This window comes from Momordica charantia (assembly GCF_013281855.1).
Source record: "Momordica charantia cultivar OHB3-1 chromosome 8 unlocalized genomic scaffold, Mcharantia_2.0 BLBB01000008.1, whole genome shotgun sequence".
Classification (NCBI taxonomy): Eukaryota; Viridiplantae; Streptophyta; class Magnoliopsida; order Cucurbitales; family Cucurbitaceae; genus Momordica; species Momordica charantia.
The window spans coordinates 28,825,700-28,844,204 of NW_028275166.1; the positions used below are offsets into that span (position 1 = coordinate 28,825,700).

Genomic DNA, 18,505 nt, shown 5'->3' on the forward strand with positions numbered 1-18,505 from the left:
GTAACATGTGCTAAGTTAGATTAAAGGCTATATGATAGACCAGCCCACAAATAAAGTATATAAAACAAACATCAGTGTAAAACTATCTAAATTGAATAACCTATCCTACCAAACCATTAGCAACTTTATGAGTCAACATAATATTACCAAATTGCCCTTCTTACATGTTATGAATTTTTTTGCACTGAATTATTTCTAACATCCAACTATAAAAATTTAATTTAACCTAAAATCTGTTAATATATATATTGAAGACATTAATGTTAATTTTAATTTTTGAGAAAATAAGAGAATGTTTTTCATTAAACAAAACGCACAAAAATACCACCCAATAAAATAAGACTAAGAAAACAACTTCAATTGGGGGAGAAAAATAATGTCAACATTTAAAACATAAAATATTAAAAAAAAAGTTATTTATATTATTTAAATAAAATAGTATTTAGTAATAAGAAAAAAAAGATTGTACGAAGAATTTATAGGGTGAAATTGGTTGGGCAGTGTGTGAAAAAGGGAAACTGGAAACCCCAAAAAGCTTCTCTCAACTTTTTGCTCTGCTTTGCTTTCTTCTTCTTCTCTCTGATTTGCTCTTCACTTCCGGTTCCAGTTTCTCTCCCCATTGCCCTAATAAAGCTTCGAAATCGCAAAACAGATCTCTTCGAAATTTCTACCACAAAAAGTCGAATCCATTGCCTTCTTATCCTTCTTCTTCTTCTTCCTCAGCCAAATTTCCTCCACAGTTTGGCTTCTTCTGCTGATCTTCAACTCCATTATTGATCTTATGGAAGTCTTCGTAAGTTCGCTCTCTCCAATTCGCCATTTCGTCTCTCTCTGTATCGCCGGTCTCCGTGTGTTGATTTAGCGTCTTTTTGCAGGATTATTCGTGCAGAAACAGCGGGCAAATCCAAATCCAAATCCCGGCGTTCGGCGACTGGGACAAGGCCAAGGACTTGCCGATCACTCAGTATTTCGAAAGCGCTCGTCAGGCCGGTCTGATTCGCTACAGTTCCTCCTCCGGCGAAAGCGGCCCCTGCCTCCCCCCCTCCGATTTGTACACCGTTGATCGGAAGAAACCTCCGCCCTCCACCGCTGCCGCTCCTCCGCGCAAGCTTAAGGTCTCCTCCTCTCTCCATCTCTCTCTCTCGCTCTGATTGATTTTCTTCAACTACAACGACGAATTAGTATCAATATTCTGTGTGTGTGATTTAATCTGAAAGAATGACGAGGAATATATCCATATGAAATGCGAAGTAGACTAGAGATGAGATTTTTGATTTTAGGAGATGAAATTTTCCGGGAAAATAGCGGTGCGTTGCGATAATTTTCTAGGCAACCAAACAAAACAGAACAGAGGGGGAGGGGATTAATTAGGGTTACAGTGAAATGTGGTTGGTGGATTTAGAATTTGATGAGGGTAGACGTGGCCGAATTTTGCAGGGAAGGGTGAGGGAGAAGCGTCACCCGCATGTGGGTTTAAAGGATCATGATGATATCGGGATTCCCATTACAATAAAGAAGCAAGGGAAGGTGTTCGACGTGTCGGAACCGGGGGGAGCTCGGAAAGCGAAGCAGACCGACGTGTCGGTCCCGCGTCCTGCGCCCAGATCCAATCCCAGGCCACCTAAACCTGTGGATGAAGATCTCTACAAAATCCCACCGGAACTCCTCCACTCTTCTAAGCGGGTATTTTCATTTTCTTTTCTCCGTTAAGTTTTCTTACACAAACATTTTATTCCCTAGATTTTTTTTTACCCGACTTTCCAAATTTTACGTTCTAAATGCCCATTCGGTAACTTTTACCTCTTTACTTAGTTTTTTTTTGTTATATTTGAATACAAATTAAGTTCATTGGCCTATATCAAATTATTCATGGTCGGTTTGGGATATAAAGAAAGAACTTGATATCAATATTTTCATTCTTGCTCTAAATAAATAAAATATGCTCGATAAATATTGATATTCAAATTTATTAACAATTTTGTTTTTAATTGCCACTGCCTTCGGTTTTTTAATTATTTTTTTAATCTCACTAATTTTTCTTGTTATACAGAACAAAATGAAAGGCTTATTTTCAAGGTGTTTGGTACCTGCTTGCAATTGAGGAATTGAAGTATGAGGAACTGTTAAAACTATAATTTCTAATACCCTTTTTATTTTATTTTTATTATTTTATTTTATTTTATAAATTTTCGTTTTAGTTTTAAGGAAATAGAAAGAGAATAGATTGTATCAGTTCTTGTTCTAATTTAAATCTGATGTAAAAATGTCATATAGGAATCTTGAGAGTAAACTATCTATCAATGAATTATATAATGTAGTAGTAGGTTAGGTTTTGTGTTTTTTCTTTTGTTAAATGATAAATGAATAATGAAAATTAAATAGTTTTTTTAATGCAAAATTTAGAAACTAGAACATAACATTTGAAAATTGATACTAAAATTGAATGTATTTAAAGATTGAAAAACCAAAACAAAATAACTAAAGTAGCACTTGAATATAAAAAAATATTATTTATACCAACATAACTATAAACCCTAGACTGTAAAAAAAAAAAAACTATAAACCCTACAATTGAATTATTGTGACCAGAAGTATAATCATTTAATAAAAATAGTTTAATTTTTCTCAATTTTCTCAACCTACTCTAGAAACTCGGTCTCATCATATTAAAACCATTCTTGAAATGGAACTTTTTTTTAATTAATAAATATTATATGAAAAAAGTATTCTTACCAAGAGAAGAAACTCAAAAAATGGTTTAAATGATGAGTTTTGTTGGTAAATTTACTTTTAATTTTGTGTGTAAACCAAGGTTTGAAATGTTAATGTGAAGGAGTGTTGGACTCTTAATTGAATGAAAATTTTGATAAAAATATTGATGTCGGTAGATATTTTTGAAAAAATTATAAAAATAAAAAACTCTAAAAAAATATTTAAATTAACGAATAATTGTTTCACAATCTCTAAATAGGTAAAAACAGATTAATGTTAATATTATGTCTATGTTAATGAAATTTTATTAATAGTTTTTATATTTTGTCGATATTTTGTAATATTATAAAAATATCGATGTCGAACCCATAAATACATGGACATATGAACATATCGATGGATATTTAATACCACGGTGTAAACTACTGTAGATAAAAAAGAAACAATTTAGAAACAATGGACATAAACTAAATACTGTTTTTGAGAAAAAATACATTTGTTTTTTACAGACCGTTGGGCCAATGAAGCATTCTAGGCCATCCTAGACTTTTGCATGATAGGTCTTTTCTATGCCTAAGCCTAAAATTGGGCCTAGACTGTTTTTTCTTTGCTTAAATAAATAATGGAATAATATTTGATAGAGGTTCTCATCCATTATTTAAACCATAGATCTCACCTATTTTAGATATTTTGGATATGTTTGAGAGTATTTAATACAATTAATTTTACCAAAAATTATAGAGTTGTTTCTCTTCTTTTATCTATTAAAATTCCAACTGGTTTAAATTTATTTGTTCATTCACTCTTAATTCTCCTTTAATCGATCAAGGTGCACGTGAGAGAGAGTGTGGGACTTTGTCGAAAGATCAAAAGAGAAAGAGGAAAAGCTCGAATCCCACGTCAAATTCTTTTATTTTAATAAATATGCATTTCGCTCTCTTCATATTTATTGGTTTATCTTCCTTTAATTATGAGTGAATTTACTTTTCTAGCCCTTATATAGATTTTTTAGTTTTTTTTTTATTACTGCCTTTTCTTTCATCATTTTTTTTTTGGTTTGATTGCTACTTTAATGCTTAACACAATTATACAAATATAAAGGTAAAGTAGAAGATGAAAAATTAGGCTAAAGATTCTAGCTTTCTTCTCCCAAGCATGTATGAAATAATTTCAAGTGGCAATCCTTTGGGTAAAAAGGAATTTCTTATTCAAGTGTTATATCATATTGGAGTCTTTGTCTTTAGTGATAATACCTAAAGTTGGTAAAAATCATAATCACATTATTGTTCTCGGTTATATATTTAAAGGTACTAAAATCAACGGTCAAGTTTATGAATTATTCAAACCTAAATATATGCCAATTGGTTAAGGGATATATTCTCCACCTAAAGGTCGGTAGTTCGAATCCCCACTCTTATATATGGTTGAACTAAAACCAAACAAGTTTATGAATTATTCAAATTATAAAAATTTATATGAAATATATATCTTTACTTTTAATTTTAAATGTATTTTTTAAAAATAAATTTGAGAAAATTATATTTTAAATCCATGAAATTTATAATTTTATTTGGTCTCTGCATTTTAGTTGATAATTCTTAGGTTCAAATATGATTAACTTTGGTTCATTTCAATCTATGGACTCTCAATCTTTGTTCATTTTAGTCCTTGTACTTTTTGGCCTTGTAATTTTAAGGATGTGATGACTAATTTGATCCATATTTATAAAATTTTAACTCAAACTTTATACACAATAGAAACCATTTAATACAAATTTATGACTACATTTAAAAAAGTTTAATGAGTGAAATATCATATTAAAATTATGGTTGGAAGAAATTATATAAAAACTGAAAATGAAATGACTGAAATTGTCATTTCTAAAAATATATGGATCAAAATAAACGTAAGCCTAAAATGAACAAAAATTTAGAATAGATAGACCAAAATAATTATAAATTTGAGATTATGTAACAAAAATATGACATGACAGATGAGATCGACTTTGCTGAAAAATTTATTTTAAACAATTTGGTCAATTTTTACTAAATTTTAGATCATTTTCTTTTTTGTTACATGAACTTTTCTTCTTCTCTCTAAAACATCCTCTCTCTCTCTCTCTCTCTCATTTCTCCCTTTGTCCTCCCTGTTCTCTCACATCCATGCACAAAGGAGGGGACCAAAGAAGCAAAATTGGAAGGTAGTCATCAAATCATCCGAAGGTATTTATTTTAATCATGCTCATGGTCCCAAACTCAACTACTTACCATTCAGAGAGTGATCGAAAATCATGAAAATATAAAGTAAACAATATCATATGTGGAAACATAAACATAAAGAGGTCGATTTGACACGATACGATGGGTTAATCGACATTTCTACTAAATCTTGAGACTTTGGTGGTCAGTCGACATTGACATTTGAATTTGCAGTGGGAAGTCAAAAGCAACAAAAAGAGAAGAAAAATAGAAGAAAAAAAGAGTGCCGACATGTGAAGACAAGAATAGAAGCAGGTCCACAAAAAGTTAATTTATCTAAAAATCATATTCTCATTTGGAAGTTGGAACTGAGTCCCACCACTCTTGGAACCAAAGACAACTCTCACTTTCCCCATCAATATCAAACCAAGCTCTACTAGTTAATGCATACTTTCTTTTTTATTATAACCATGTGCAACAATTAAAAACAAAAAACAAATCCGTAACAAACCCGACAACTAACTTACTATATGTCACTTCTAAATATTAATCTACGCAGATATTGATCGATCGATCACACGTTCAGCCTAAGAGTGTGTTTAGCACGCCTTTTAAGTACTTATGAAAGATTGGTAGTGTGTGCAACAAAACGCGCTTTGAACCAATTATGAGTAGTTTTGAGAAGTTCGATCAAGATTATTTAAAGTGCTTTAAGACAAATACGAAAGATTCAAAACGAGTTTGACATATCTTTTAGTTTAAGAACTTTCTTTCTTGGATAATCATTTCCAAGTTCTAAGTTCTTAGTTCTTAAAACTACAATAGGGTCAAACATTTTAGAGTTACTTTTGAGTAATTATCCCTTCAGTGTTTCTCACAAAAAGGTATTTTACTTGAACAAAAGGTATCTCAAACTCACACAAAGTTTAAGGAGCAAATTTGAAGAAGGATGAACCAAAAAAATGGTATTGTATTTCTCATTCATCACTTGGGTTTGGACCAAAATTTCCTATATCAACTAGTTCTTTCTCTTTTGTAATATGTGCAACTTTTGTATTGGAAGACAAAGTATATGTATACACAGGTTGGTGTGAAAGAATTCTGACCTATTTTCATCAAGCAGTGTGAGTTCTTGAAGCAGCTCTATGCAGCCTTTCGAGTATGCCGATAGCCTTTCGCCTCGCCCTCGAATTCCCGCTTGTTGAAAGTTCTACGATTGTACCATTCCAATTTTCGTCCTCCTGAATCTCCCACATTTTTCTTCGATTCGATGTGCAGATTGCAAATAGTATTGAGACGCAGTTTTCTTTGACGCATTCGGCACTAGCTTCCCTCATGATTTCCAGCATACAGGGCACAGTGTCAAGCTTGCACATTTCCTCGACAGCCTTCCGATTGCTAGAAAGCAGGGCGAGTACCGAAACCAACTCATCGACCATTATGCCTCCAATGATGTTTCGAAGAACGGAACCAACTGCTCCGTTGTAAACTGCCTGCTCTTTGTTCTGGTGGATGGTACAAAGCCTGAAAATTGCAGAAGCTGCATCTTTTATCACCACTGGATGGGCATCATCGTCTAGAAGTGCAATCAGAGGCTTGAGAGCGCCTGCATTTCCAATGATGATCTTATTCGACTCGAGACACGCTAATGAGGAAATAGCTGCAGCAGCATTCGCTTTCGTATTGGTATTTCCGTATTGTAAAGATTCGATCAGCACCGGGAGGGCCAACCAGTTCTCAGCTACATGTTTCTTGTTATCCTCATGAATCGAGATATTGAGAACACTGGTAACTAAATCCTCTTGGAGATCAGGATGGAGACTAATGTTATCTAGTAACAGACACGATAATAATCTGTCGATAGACTCGGGGCGCTTGGCGAAAAGGGCTCGAAACTCATGGTTCCCTTTTGCTAACCGTCTCAACTCCTTTGCAGCGGCTTTTTGATCTGATAGGGACGATGACGGTGACAACGACAACGACAACTTGTTAAGCAATTCATCGAAATCACATTCACTTTCACTGGTGACCACTTCCTCAAAAACAAGCTTGGGAAGCTCCAACCCGTTCTCCGCGCACCACTGCGAGATTATCTCCCGAAGAAGGCGATTCGGAGTAAGCGTCATGTCAGAAAGGACTTCCTTGGTTTGAGGGCATGTATTGTGCCCTTTATGGAACCATTTCTCGATAAACGCCCGATCGTATGTCTGCAATTCAAAACCATGTTTCAACAACAACTCACATTCTATTCACAGAGAAATCTTCTTATAAATAGTATCAAAGACACCACCAATAGATCATAATATATTCAATCCTTTATACATATTCGTAACACTTTCCCCCACAAGATGAGAAAGAAAATGACATTACAAGAATTCGAATAGAAGTTCGATCTTTTTACTCATAAAGGGAAACTAATATATGGGGGCGAAACTCAAAAAGGGTATTGAACATTGACAGATTATAGCATTGGAGAGGAAAATTTAGCTTTCCCATACATAGTCTAAAGAATCATTATGATAAAAGCCCACAGAAAAAACACAAAACCACAGCAAAGAAACAAAACAGGGCTCACAGAGAGAAATTCTTCACAGCAATACAATTCCGATGGGAACCCTTCTAAAATTGATCAAACCCCAAAAAGATTTGAAGAACCAATCGCAAGAAGACAGAAGAGAAGACAAAAGATTTCAATCCCAAATCCCAAATAAACCTTCTCTCTTCTAACCTGACCAGTTTTCAAGATGACAGGGTCCTTCATGAGCTCCCCGGAAATTGGGCACCGGAAGAACTCCGGCACAAACGGAGACCTACTGCGGCTACTTCCACAGGCGGCGGTGGAGGCGATTCGGGAGAGTTTCAAAGCATCCAATCTGTCGATAGCCTCGTCGGCGGATACGATTTCCCAATCTTCTTGGTGGGTGATTTTGTTCAGCAACTTCTCCAAGTCTTTCTTGATCGGCTCCGATGGCGGCTTCTCCTCCGCCATGGTCGCCGCCCCTCAAGAGAGCGAAATGCAATCGGAACCCAGAGGGAGAAATTCCACGAGGAATCGGAGAAAGCAGAGAAAATGGGAAAATTGCAAAGAAATTTCAGAATCGTGGGTTCGTTTTTTCCCTTGAATTGAACCCACTTTTTTTTTTCTTCGTCTCTCTCCAAATGGGTGTTATCTTTTGTGGGAATTTTATATTGGTTCTTGAAGTTTACTCAAAAACCAGAATCCAGTGGCGTTTTTGGGACCCTCAGAGTCAGAGAGAGAAAATGGAAATGGACGGAATTTTCGGAGAGAAGAAGGATGGGACTTCTCCGCTAGATTTTATGGATGACACGTCTGCCAAATCAAATCATTTCTTGATAAAAAATTCAAATTCAAATTCAAATACCAATACTTGATGTCTTTATAAAAATATATATTCATTTTGTGTTTTTTTTTTGTAATTTTTTTGTAATTTATTTTGAATACACCAACCTTACCTTACGATGAAAATTTAAACCTATGAGTGAAAAAGAGTCTAACTCAACGATAATTGACGTATATCTCCAATCAAGAGATTTGAGTTCGACTTCTAACTTTTACATGTTGTACTAAAAAAAGAGAGAATTTAAATCTATGACTTTTTGGTTGAGATATATGCTTTATAGCTATGCTTTGATTGGTAATATTACTATAATTTATCATTGTCATAACAACGATATTTTAATAACAGTATGAGACTCGTAAAATAAAATCATATATTATGTATTGATGTATCAAATTGTAAATGAAAATGGTAAGGAGTATCATGCTTATTCACACTTTATTTTTATACTTATTGAAAGGATAACTTTAAGGAAGAAAAAAAAAGCCTACTTTGTTTAAAAATTAGTACAATTCTATATTTTAAAACTGTTTACTTCTTATATATAAATATTCAATTGAATAAAATTTAAACTTCACCATAAAAAATTATTTTCCACTTTACTTCCTAGGTTCAATCTCCAACACTCTCATAATTTTCCTTTTTTGGCAAATAGATTATAGAATGTCATATTACATTTTTCTCTTTTCCTTCAATTACATCGGAAAACGACTTGTAAACCTTATTATGGCCATCCCTCATTGGTTGTCCGCGGATTCCATTATCAAGAAGTGTATCCACGGCTTCTTAGACCAATTTCTCCTGACACATTACTAATTCTCCTGGTGTAGATCTACTTGTTGTTAATAGATCAATAAGAGTATTATTCCGATAGATAACTCTTCTATAGAGTTCATTAATATCCGAGCTCATTAGTTTACCCCCATCTATCTGAATGAAAGAATCGGAATTGATCGATATATTTCTCTCGCTTTCTTTTTAAATAAATTTTACTTATTAAGGAAGCATGTAGTACATAAAGATACATAAATTAAATGACATACCTTCTATAACTACATCACTAATATCATATCACTTATCACTTATATAATACATCTATAACATATATTAGTGATATATTTGATATAACCGATGTATATCAAAGTATATCATAAATATACTTCGGATAAAGTATGCCGTGATATACGTCATGTAAGGTATATCAATTAAATGATATAATTTGATATACTACATACTATGCATATCAACTCCAACTAATTTACTATATACGAAGTAATACAGCTGCAACTGATTTACTATATACGAAGTAAATCAATTATTACTGTTATTTCTAATATATATTGTACATCAATTGATATCTTGATGTTTTTCCCACTAAAGTTTTAAATGTCGATGTCGATAAAATTGTGTAGGTCTCAAATTTATGGAAATGTCGATAGTTATTGGGATAATCTAAGTACGTTCTTTTGGATCCAGGAAATAGCTCTAAGAGATATTTTTTTCCTTTTGGAAGATATGAGCGCAACAATCAACCTATTGATATTAAAAGAGCCAAAAGATTCTTCCAATGTAACGTCCAATGAAATTCGTAGGTATAGAAAGAAATCCTATAATGGTATTTGTTAACAATAACATAATGGATGCAGTTAATCACTATAGGTTGATGTAACATCGATCTTGGTGAATATTTGTGAAAAATCATAAAAATTTAAAAAGTCATAACAAATGAATAAAATAATAAATAAGGATTTCATTCTTTTAAAATGTTTAAATTTTATTAATATTAATATTAAGTTGATATTTTTTGTATTTTATATTTTGTCCTTTTATATTTTTTGTATTTTTTTTTCTTCTTTGTGAAACTATAGAAGTGTGGATGGAAATTTATGGCTCGTCTGGTAACATTCCTATTTCTTGTTTTTGTTTCTTGATTTTTAATAAAGAAAAATGAATTGTATAGCCTCAATATCCATGAATTCAAGTATAATAAAACATTTTTTTTACTTTATGTTTTGTACAAGTTGGAAATGGAAACAAGAAACAAGAAACTTATTTTGGTTGTTTCCAAAATTTTTATAGGATATTCCCAAAGAAGGAGAAATAAAAAAGCATAATTAATTGCAAAATGCTTAAATTTCCTAAAAAAATTGGGAACGAGAAACAAAAAACTAGAACGTTACCAAATGGACCCTTAATACCATGCTTCATACTAGGTATATCAGTTATAATTAATATACTTTATATAAGGTAAGTCAATTATAATTGATATATCTTGTATGTAGTGCATCAAGATAAATTAGTTATACTGATGTACTTTATATGAATGTCGATACACCATTGATTTACAAAAGGTAAATTAATTCAGAATAATTAAAAATTTAAAAATAAAATTTCAAATATTTTACCATACTTACAAAATCTAAAATTTGTTGTTATATTTGTAAATATTACAGATATTTTAGCTATTAATTATAAATTCTACGAAAAAATTAAGTAATAATAAAAAAAATCTAGATTTGTTTTGTCTATTTGGTCAAAAAAAAAAAAGAAATAAAATTATTTTATTCATATTATAAATTGAACAGTTAATAAATAAAATTACTAATATATGATTTTTTTAGTCCAATAATTTTGAGGGGGGATCAATCCATAGATAATATTTGTGTCTTATTCAAGGAGGGCGATGGTTAGACTAACACTAATATTTGATTATATCACATTAGAAATTAAAAAATCATTAATTTAGTAGCATATGGATAAAAATCAGTACTTAGTTTATTTTTAATAATTGGTTTAATAAATTTAATAAAAATATTTGAAACACAATGTTTGTATTCCTTTTTATAATTTACTATCGAAATACAAAACATATCTTAAAATAAAATAACTCAGGTTGGTTTCTTCATTTTATTAGTTTCAATTAAAGTGGTTTATGGATTTTTTTTTCTAACATATGAGATTTAGGAATTTCAATGTCAAACTTCCAAACTAAAACTTACTTGCCTCGCTGTTTTCTACTATTGAGTAATTATGTTAGTTGTCAAATTAAAGTTCAAGGCTAAGTAAAAAACAAAAGAAAATATGTAAAATTTCTTGAGTGGCAAAATAAATTTATGGATAGAATTGTGAGATTTAACCAAGGATGGCCAAACCAACCTGTACGTTGACCTGCCCATGGGCCACTTTGATCGGCCTAGGGTTATTGCCCAACCAGGCTGAGGTTTGGATAAATTTCAGTCTATTTTACCAAGTAAAAATAAATATGTCTTGTTGATTAATAGTATTGGGCTCAAAGTCCACCGAACACATAAGCAAAATGAGGGCCAACACAAAACAGTCGGTTGAGGAATCAAACCAACTGAAACCATGATATTCTAAGACACCCAATATACGACCAAGTTAAAATTCAAGGTTACTTTATGGGTGGTGTGGTGAACCTAGCCACACAATTAAAACCAAGCCCATTGAAGAATGTGATTTGTTAAATTTTCATCCACACCCTCTATTTGTCTATTTATTTGTTTGGTAATTTATGGTTTTGGATTTGGATTTGATTTCTATGATGTTCACGAAGGCAGAAGAATTCCATTTGAAGTGCTTCTTGAATTTAGATGATTATTTTGGTCATGTATGGTTGGATTCTCTTTATACCTCCCCATGATATGAAGCTGTTAGTATAGTTGAATATCTCATTTCAACACACTTCAACCAACAATGATCTCACAATTCTATTGCTTCATGTTTGGCTTAATTTTCTTTTCACTTTGAGTTTTGGACTTCATGCTTTTGTTAATAAAGAAGACCATTTCTGCATCTTGAGTAAGATTCGGTAAGTAATTATATCTATTGGTATTATTTGTGTTTTAAATCAACTTTTTTTTATCTACATGTCTATTTTTAGCTTATTTTGATAGGGAGACCAAACCAAGGTAATATCTTGATTGATAGTCATTTAGTTGTTGGTATGTTCTGTTTGACCTATATATATATATAATCTTTTAAAGATATAAATAGAATCCCATCCAAAGCATTCTAATTGTTCAACCTCCTCTTTCTTCAAACAGAAAGTATCATCAAGAACTTTCTTTGGGGCAGAAGAAAGCTACCATTATGAGTTTTTCTGTTTATTTTTTGGTAGAGTAAGAGTGGAACAACTTTTTTGGAGTAGAAGTGAATTCTACAATTTATTTGGTAAAAAAAAGATCATGTCCTTTGGTAAAAAATTTTATTCTTCAATTTCTTTGATTGAGGTATCGTGATCGCTTGCTTACTTCAGCCATGATTTATTGTTATTTGGATTTTTCATTAGCTTTTGTTCATCTGTTTTATTGATGGTTCCAGGAGAAGAATCTGAAAGCAACGGTGAGAGCAATCAAAAAGTCATTTATAGCGTTTTTCATGAGCTATCGTATCTACTTTTTCTTGTAGTGGTCCATCTGTACATTTACGAATAAAGTTGTTCCATCATACTTAGAAGGAGAAGACGAAGAAGAGAAGAGTGTTTCCAGCTTCTATAGGCTAAGGAAGTGGAAATTTCTTATGGGGTTTCACGGGGAATATATTCAAGTTGGTTTCTTCAAAATCATTTTCATGTTTGAGGCCATTGCGTTTGTAGGCATCGCGGTGTGAAATTGAATCGATAAATTTGTATGTTCTTCATAACTTCTTCTTACTGACTGAAATCTGTATGCTTCCTTACCGACCCTTCTTGCAAAGGCTTATTCTATAATCTATATATATAAAATATTGTGGAAAGCATCAGAAATGATCAGAAATTGAAAGTTTTATCGAAACTCAATAGATAGGAAGTTTCGTATTAATGATCAATTCGTTGTAGCCTAAATTCATGAATGTGATAGGTGACGTGCTTTAATGGTGAGTGAATTATGGTTGAAGAAGACTAAGAGTCATGTACGTTTTTGCATCTCATGAGTCTTCTTTCATTTATTAAAAAAATTTACTAAAATTGATAATTAGTAAAGGACGAAAGTGCCACCAAATTTATATCCAAAAGAGTCATAATTAAAAAGGTAAAATCGACTTAAAAAGTTTCTCCTCATCCACATTTTATTATATTATAGATATAGATATAGATAATATATTTATTTTCTAACTTCATGTAACTCATTTTATGGTGTACATATAAAGAAAACTTACCAAAAAAAATACAGTATATATATAAAAAATTGTCACTTTTTCCTAACCTTTTTTTTTAAATTGTATTATCACTGTGTATATGCTTTATCTATATAGTATATTCATTCCTTATGTCTACAATCGAAAATATTTATTCAAATCAGTGTATATAAAAAATGGATCATATATATAATTTATTTTACAATGTTATGCATCTATACAAAACAGTAGTGTATGAATTGCACTATCACTATATATAAAATTGCATTATCACTATATAGAAGATTGAAATATGGTTTGTTTATAAAATAGATTCCTTCCAATTTAGTTTTTACTACTTTTCAATTTTAAAAAAAAAATTCCATAAAAATCTTCAATAATAAAAATTTGAAATAGGGTGAATTTTACAAAAGTAGGGTAGTCAGAGTCAAAATAAAAAATCATGTACAATGTACCCGTTTTACACGTGGAAGGTGACATGGACTAAATCGTGTACGTGGTACGCGATTTTAATGAAATCGTGTACGTCGTATACGATTTAGTGTTGAACTCGTATATCTCGTACATGATTTTAGGTAAATCGTGTACAATGTACATGAGTTCACCCAAATTTTAATGTTATTTATTCTTTAAACTATAATAATTTGCCGGTTGAATTGGGAAAGTATACAAACTTAAATTTGCCGGCTGAATTTGATGCCTACGACGAGCGCACCTTCTCTCAAAGTTGGAAGAAACTGGTCTACTAGTGCCCTCCCAAATGTTTGTGCTTTGAATAAAGTTCTCACATAAAAAAACTCAACTGCATTATATTATATTCTACTACAATGTTTTGCATTTCACTAACAAAAAAATTTTACAAAAAAATAATAATAAAAAATTAACATATAAATTTAAATTAATATCATAATTAATTAATTAAAGAAATGTAATACTCATCGGTCACGACGTAGACACCACATTATTATATATGTTGGACAAATGTTAGACAAGTGCGTTTGAGAAAAATAAACAACAAGCAATAATATTGAAGGAAAAAAAAAGAAAAAAACGGGTGGAGACCTACTGCAGTGAAATCGTGTATAATGTACACGATTTCATTACCGCCTCGTGGCACGTCACACAAGACTCAATCTATTGAAATCGTGTTCCATAGACACGATTTCGCTAAATCATGTACTAGATACTCTACTTTTAGAAATATTTTTAAACCTATTTATTTTTGTTATTATTTATTTATTTTTACATTATTAAAAAATAAAGCCCCATGTGTGCGCAAACTTTTTTTTAATGTTAAGGGTATATCAGTAAAAATATATTATACTGTCATCACTAATATATAATTTAGGTAAATAATATTTTGATTTTTCGTCATTGTTATATATATTTTCGACTGGCACTTTTTTTTAATAATGTTTTATTTTAAATTTATTCTAAATATATATCAACCACCAAACTATTTTCACTAATAATGCTTGAAAAATTGAAGAGACGATCTTTTCCACTTCACGCTTTCACAGTTGTATGGTGCATGTGTTTTTTCTTTTTTAAATTTTGGCACGTCTTCTCTTACCAAAATAACACATAATTTTTACTTTGCTACAACGGTTGTATATTTATTTTTTAATCTGGAGGTAAAAAATCCTTTAGACTGTGTAAAAACAATTTTACTAAGGATATGAAGTCGTGAGTTCAAATTCCTATTCTTACATATTCTACTATATATATATATATATATATATGAGTCGTTTTGTAAAAGGAGTGGAAAAATATATAATATGGGCGCTGGGTTGGGTTGGGCTGAATGGGAGAGTGGTAGGGGTGAGCATCGGTCGGTCGGGGTCGGTTTTTTGGCCGACCAAAACCTAGTCGGTTTCGATCGGTTGGAGAGTTTTTTTTTATCTCTCTGTACAAACCGACTGTTCGGTCGGTCGGTTTGGTCTGTTTTTGACCGATACTAAACTCATCTCTTAAATCGACCGATCGACATCGATTCGGTCGGTTTTAGTCGATCGGATCAGTTTTTCGACTTGGTTTGATCACTCTCAGGGGGTGGGTTGGGACTGAGGTGAGATGGTAAAAGACTTGGGCACTTTTCTTCTTCTTCTTCTTTTTCTTTTGATAAATTTTAATTTTAATTTTTTAATGCGATTGTGTCTATTTTAACTTTCACCCTACTGGAATCTACTTCTATATTGTCTTGTCCCTAATGTGTACTTTTTAAAGTTCATATAATTAAGTTAAAAAAGAGAATCCAAAACTAGGATAAACCATACATTATATTACATTCTAACGCATCTCATCCTTACATCTATTGAACTAAAAAAAGTTTGATCAGTGAACTAACTAAAAAAACACGTAAAACAAGTAGGAAAAGAAAACAAATATAAAGAAATCCTTAGTAACTAATATCTCCCACAGAGGCTCCTAGTAAATAGTATACCTTTATCCATATAATTATTTTCTCTTTTCTTTTTTGGGCAAAGAAAAAAATATTCTCGAACACTAATAAATAAAGTAAACAAGAACTTTGGACAAATGTAAGAAGAAATTTAAAGTAAATTTATTTTTTGACTTGATTAGTGATGATCAATATTCATGAAGTTTCATCTCCAAACCAATTGATAAAAAAGAGAAGTAGCACATGTGTATTATAAATCTATTTTATTTTTAATGTGGGATCCTTAACCTGCCCCTCGATTAATGCCAACAAAATATCAATTTCTTCAATATTTCTTATGATCTGTTGACCACAAAATTTGTAGCGTCGGGAAAATAGGCTTTCGCCAAAATAAAAAATTATCGTAGTGTCTCTTGTCTATAAACGAAATCCATGACTTTTTTAATTAATTGTTTTATGATTTATTTATTTATTTTGTAATTTAGACTAAAAATTTTTTATTAAAAAAAAAGTAAAACGATACCATCTTTCTTTAGTACATGTGATTTTTTCAATAAAATCGTGGATTTCTATTTTATTGGTTGACTATTTAATTTTAATTAGTCACTGTTTATTATTTAACTAGTTAAAATAGAATATTATTATTAAATAGCGTGCGATTAAAATTAATCTATACTTTCACTAAAAGTTTTTCTTCCGATAAAAATTATATTAATGTTTTTGTTGATGTGACTTTATTATAAGTATTTACAAAGTTCTATTTTAATTATGAATTATTTAATTTTACTTATTTGTTATTAATTAATATCAATTAAATTGCTAAAATATAATTTTATTTATTAAATATTATAACAAGAAAATATTATAACATTTTATATCTTCTTCTAAAAAAACTATATTAATTAAATTATTAAAATATAATCTTATTGTTAAATATAGCAATAAAGTTTGATAATAGTTTTTTATAAATAATTGTTTTTGTAATATAAAGTATATTAATCCTTCCCAGTAGATGTATAAATTGCTAAACCAAATATATATTACTATAATAGTAATACCATAAATTAAAAAAAAATATCATTGTTATTGTTGTTTCAATTAAAAGTTATATTAGCATACTATTTATTTGATACATTTTTAATCAGCTAGATATATAAAAGTGATTTTAGTAATTATTATGTGTATGATTCATATTCTGGTTCCGAATAATTTTTAGTAAACTGTATATATAGTTTTTTTTTTTTTTAATTATTTTGATCCTAAACAAGTTCTATGAAATAAGACATTGAAGGCCGTTTGATAAGGTTTTCTATTTCTTATTTTCTGTTTTTTGTTTCTAATTTTTTAGAACTAGAAATAGGAATATGTTTAATAACCATTTTTGTTTATTGTTTCTTGAAAAAAAGAAATAGAAACAAAAATATGTTGATAACTATTTCTTGTTTCTTGTTTTTATTTTCTTATTTTTGGGTTGAACAACTTGTGGAGGCGGGGATTCAAATCTAAGACTTATTATTGATCAAGAATATAAATCTAAACTCAATATAAAAAAGCTTTAACACATATTCGAAGAATATAATTTATTAAAGAAAATATAATTTACAATATAAATTATATTTCTTTGATATAAAAGCCTAAATTATTAGTTTTAAATAAAGAATAAAACTTTAAAACATTTTTAATTTAAAAAATAAAACTATTTTATGTAAAAAAAAAGAAAGAAAGAAAACAGGAAATATGAAATATGAAAAAAAAAAGAGTTGGTATTTAGCTACTAATACAATTAGAACCGAGGACTTAAAACTTAAAAGTTCGTTAGGACTTTCAAGTGGCACCTATAAATTTTATTGATATAGAATTCTAAATTATTATATTTAAATAAAAATAAAATTTCAAAATATTTTTAATTTAAAAAATAGAAAAAATTTTATAAAAAGAAAGAAAGTATCAAATATAAAAAAAGAAGTAATGTTTAGCCACTATAAATTTTATTGATATAAAAGTCTAAATTAAATAAAGAATAAAAATTCAATTTATTTTTAATTTAAAAATAGAAAATATTTTATTAAAAAATAAAATAGAAAAATATTAAAAAGAATTACGTTGAGACACTAATGACATTAAAATCGAATAGAGATTTTGGATCCATACCTACACAAACATTGCTAATGATCTACTTAGATTACAAACTCACAATATATATTATTTAATATGAAATTGAGATTGTTTCCAAAATTTTAGACAATTTCTTTTATAAACGTTAGAACGAGAAATGAGGTGAGTTGTCAAATATGTATGTTTTTAAAAAGAATGAAAAATGGAAACAAGAAATAGGAAAGGATAACGTTCCTACCTCAACTCTTTTTATGATGATTTCTAATAAATAAATAGGATGAAAATATGACATGTGAATGAATATTTAAAACATCATCGGAATGGATAAAATCAATGGATTTCCCTTGCCCCACTTTAATGCACGGGACAGTGTGAATGATTTTCATTCTCACTGAACCGTCCTTCGGATGATATATGATGTGAAGATGATCATTCACTATTTTTTTTCTTTCTCAAAGGAAAAACTTCCACGTTATTCACGAGGACATGGCCCTTGTGGATGGTATTTGTCTATTCTCCTTCTTTGACAAGTAAGTTATTTTGTAATAATGTGGCAGACATTAATCTTTCATTTTTCAATCAAT

At 30.3% G+C, this 18,505-nt stretch overlaps 2 protein-coding genes across 2 annotated transcripts; one reads left to right on the forward strand and one right to left on the reverse strand.

Annotated features, from left to right (window-relative positions):
• Positions 1-452: 452 nt before the first annotated feature.
• LOC111014194 (ubiquitin hydrolase) lies at positions 453-2,339 on the forward strand. The gene is made up of 4 exons (XM_088127149.1): positions 453-793; positions 876-1,115; positions 1,438-1,683; positions 2,051-2,339. The coding sequence occupies exons 1-4, from the start codon at positions 782-784 to the stop codon at positions 2,099-2,101; spliced, it is 549 nt and encodes a 182-aa protein (XP_087983275.1). The 5' UTR covers positions 453-781; the 3' UTR covers positions 2,102-2,339.
• A 3,521-nt stretch (positions 2,340-5,860) lies between these two features.
• On the reverse strand, positions 5,861-8,201 carry LOC111014117 (U-box domain-containing protein 9). The gene is made up of 2 exons (XM_022288741.2): positions 7,639-8,201; positions 5,861-7,117 (listed from the first exon to the last, which is right to left on the reverse strand). Exons 1-2 carry the CDS (start codon positions 7,897-7,899, stop codon positions 6,026-6,028), a joined length of 1,353 nt encoding a protein of 450 aa, XP_022144433.1. The 5' UTR covers positions 7,900-8,201; the 3' UTR covers positions 5,861-6,025.
• Between the last annotated feature and the right edge of the window lie 10,304 nt (positions 8,202-18,505).

Excerpts from the sequence above, each read along its gene's own strand:
- LOC111014194 (XM_088127149.1), top strand. Across the intron at positions 1,116-1,437 it reads CTCCTCCGCGCAAGCTTAAG|GGAAGGGTGAGGGAGAAGCG; the intron begins GTCTCCTCCTCT and ends CGAATTTTGCAG. Across the intron at positions 1,684-2,050 it reads TCCTCCACTCTTCTAAGCGG|AACAAAATGAAAGGCTTATT; the intron begins GTATTTTCATTT and ends CTTGTTATACAG.
- LOC111014117 (XM_022288741.2), bottom strand. The coding sequence starts at position 7,899 with ATGGCGGAGGAGAAGCCGCCATCGGAGCCGATCAAGAAAGACTTGGAG. Across the intron at positions 7,118-7,638 it reads TCATCTTGAAAACTGGTCAG|ACATACGATCGGGCGTTTAT; the intron begins GTTAGAAGAGAG and ends TTTGAATTGCAG.